The 782-nt window shown below is 21.5% G+C and overlaps 1 protein-coding gene across 1 annotated transcript; it reads right to left on the bottom strand.

The window, feature by feature from the left end:
• Positions 1 to 322: 322 nt before the first annotated feature.
• LOAG_16145 (hypothetical protein) lies at positions 323 to 548 on the bottom strand (the record flags this gene model as incomplete). The annotated part of the gene is made up of 1 exon (XM_003151633.1): positions 323 to 548. A coding segment is annotated over one exon (225 nt), but the record flags the coding sequence as incomplete, so codon positions are not given.
• Positions 549 to 782: the final 234 nt, after the last annotated feature.

Genomic DNA, 782 nt, shown 5'->3' on the forward strand with positions numbered 1-782 from the left:
TAGGCATTACCATATAAATTAAGTAAGTATTAAGCATTAGCATATAAATTAATTAGGTATTACCATATAAATTAAGTAAGTATTAAGCATTACTATATAAATTAATGAAGTATTACCATATAAATTAAGTAAGTATTAAGCATTACTATATAAATTAATGAAGTATTATCATATAAACTTTAATGCAATATAGATATATTAATGTTTAATACTTACTTAATTTATATGGTATATGCTATATGTTATAAAATTAAAAATTTTTTAATCTTAAATTTAAAATTTTTTAAAATTTTAATGAAAAAAAAAAACAAAACAAACAAACATGGTGTTTTTAGTGTTAATTCAGTTTCACCACCAATCATATAACCTTGTTCACGTATAACACTGCATAAACTTTCCGTTGTACGTTCAGTTTTAAATGAATATTCCTGTGATCGATCAGTATTATTTGTATAAATTGATTTGAATAAGGTAAATGGACGTGCTCCATGACAATTCAATTGTGAATATTGTGGCTCCTCATGTTTTACAATCAATTTACGTCGATTCTATAAATTGGTTTAATTTAAAAGATAAAACAAATAAATGTAATTTTAAAAAGCAAATGATTACAAATTAATTAAATTAAATTATAAATGAATTGTATCGAAATACTAAAAATAATTATCAGAATATTAAGAATAAATCCAAAGCAATGGTACATGTAATTATTTGATAAGGTAGTAGAAATCAAGGTATGTTAGAAATTTAGGTATATTAGAAATCTAGGTATATTAGAAGCT

This window comes from Loa loa, assembly GCF_000183805.2.
Source record: "Loa loa unplaced genomic scaffold supercont3.4328, whole genome shotgun sequence".
NCBI lineage: Eukaryota > Metazoa > Nematoda > Chromadorea > Rhabditida > Onchocercidae > Loa > Loa loa.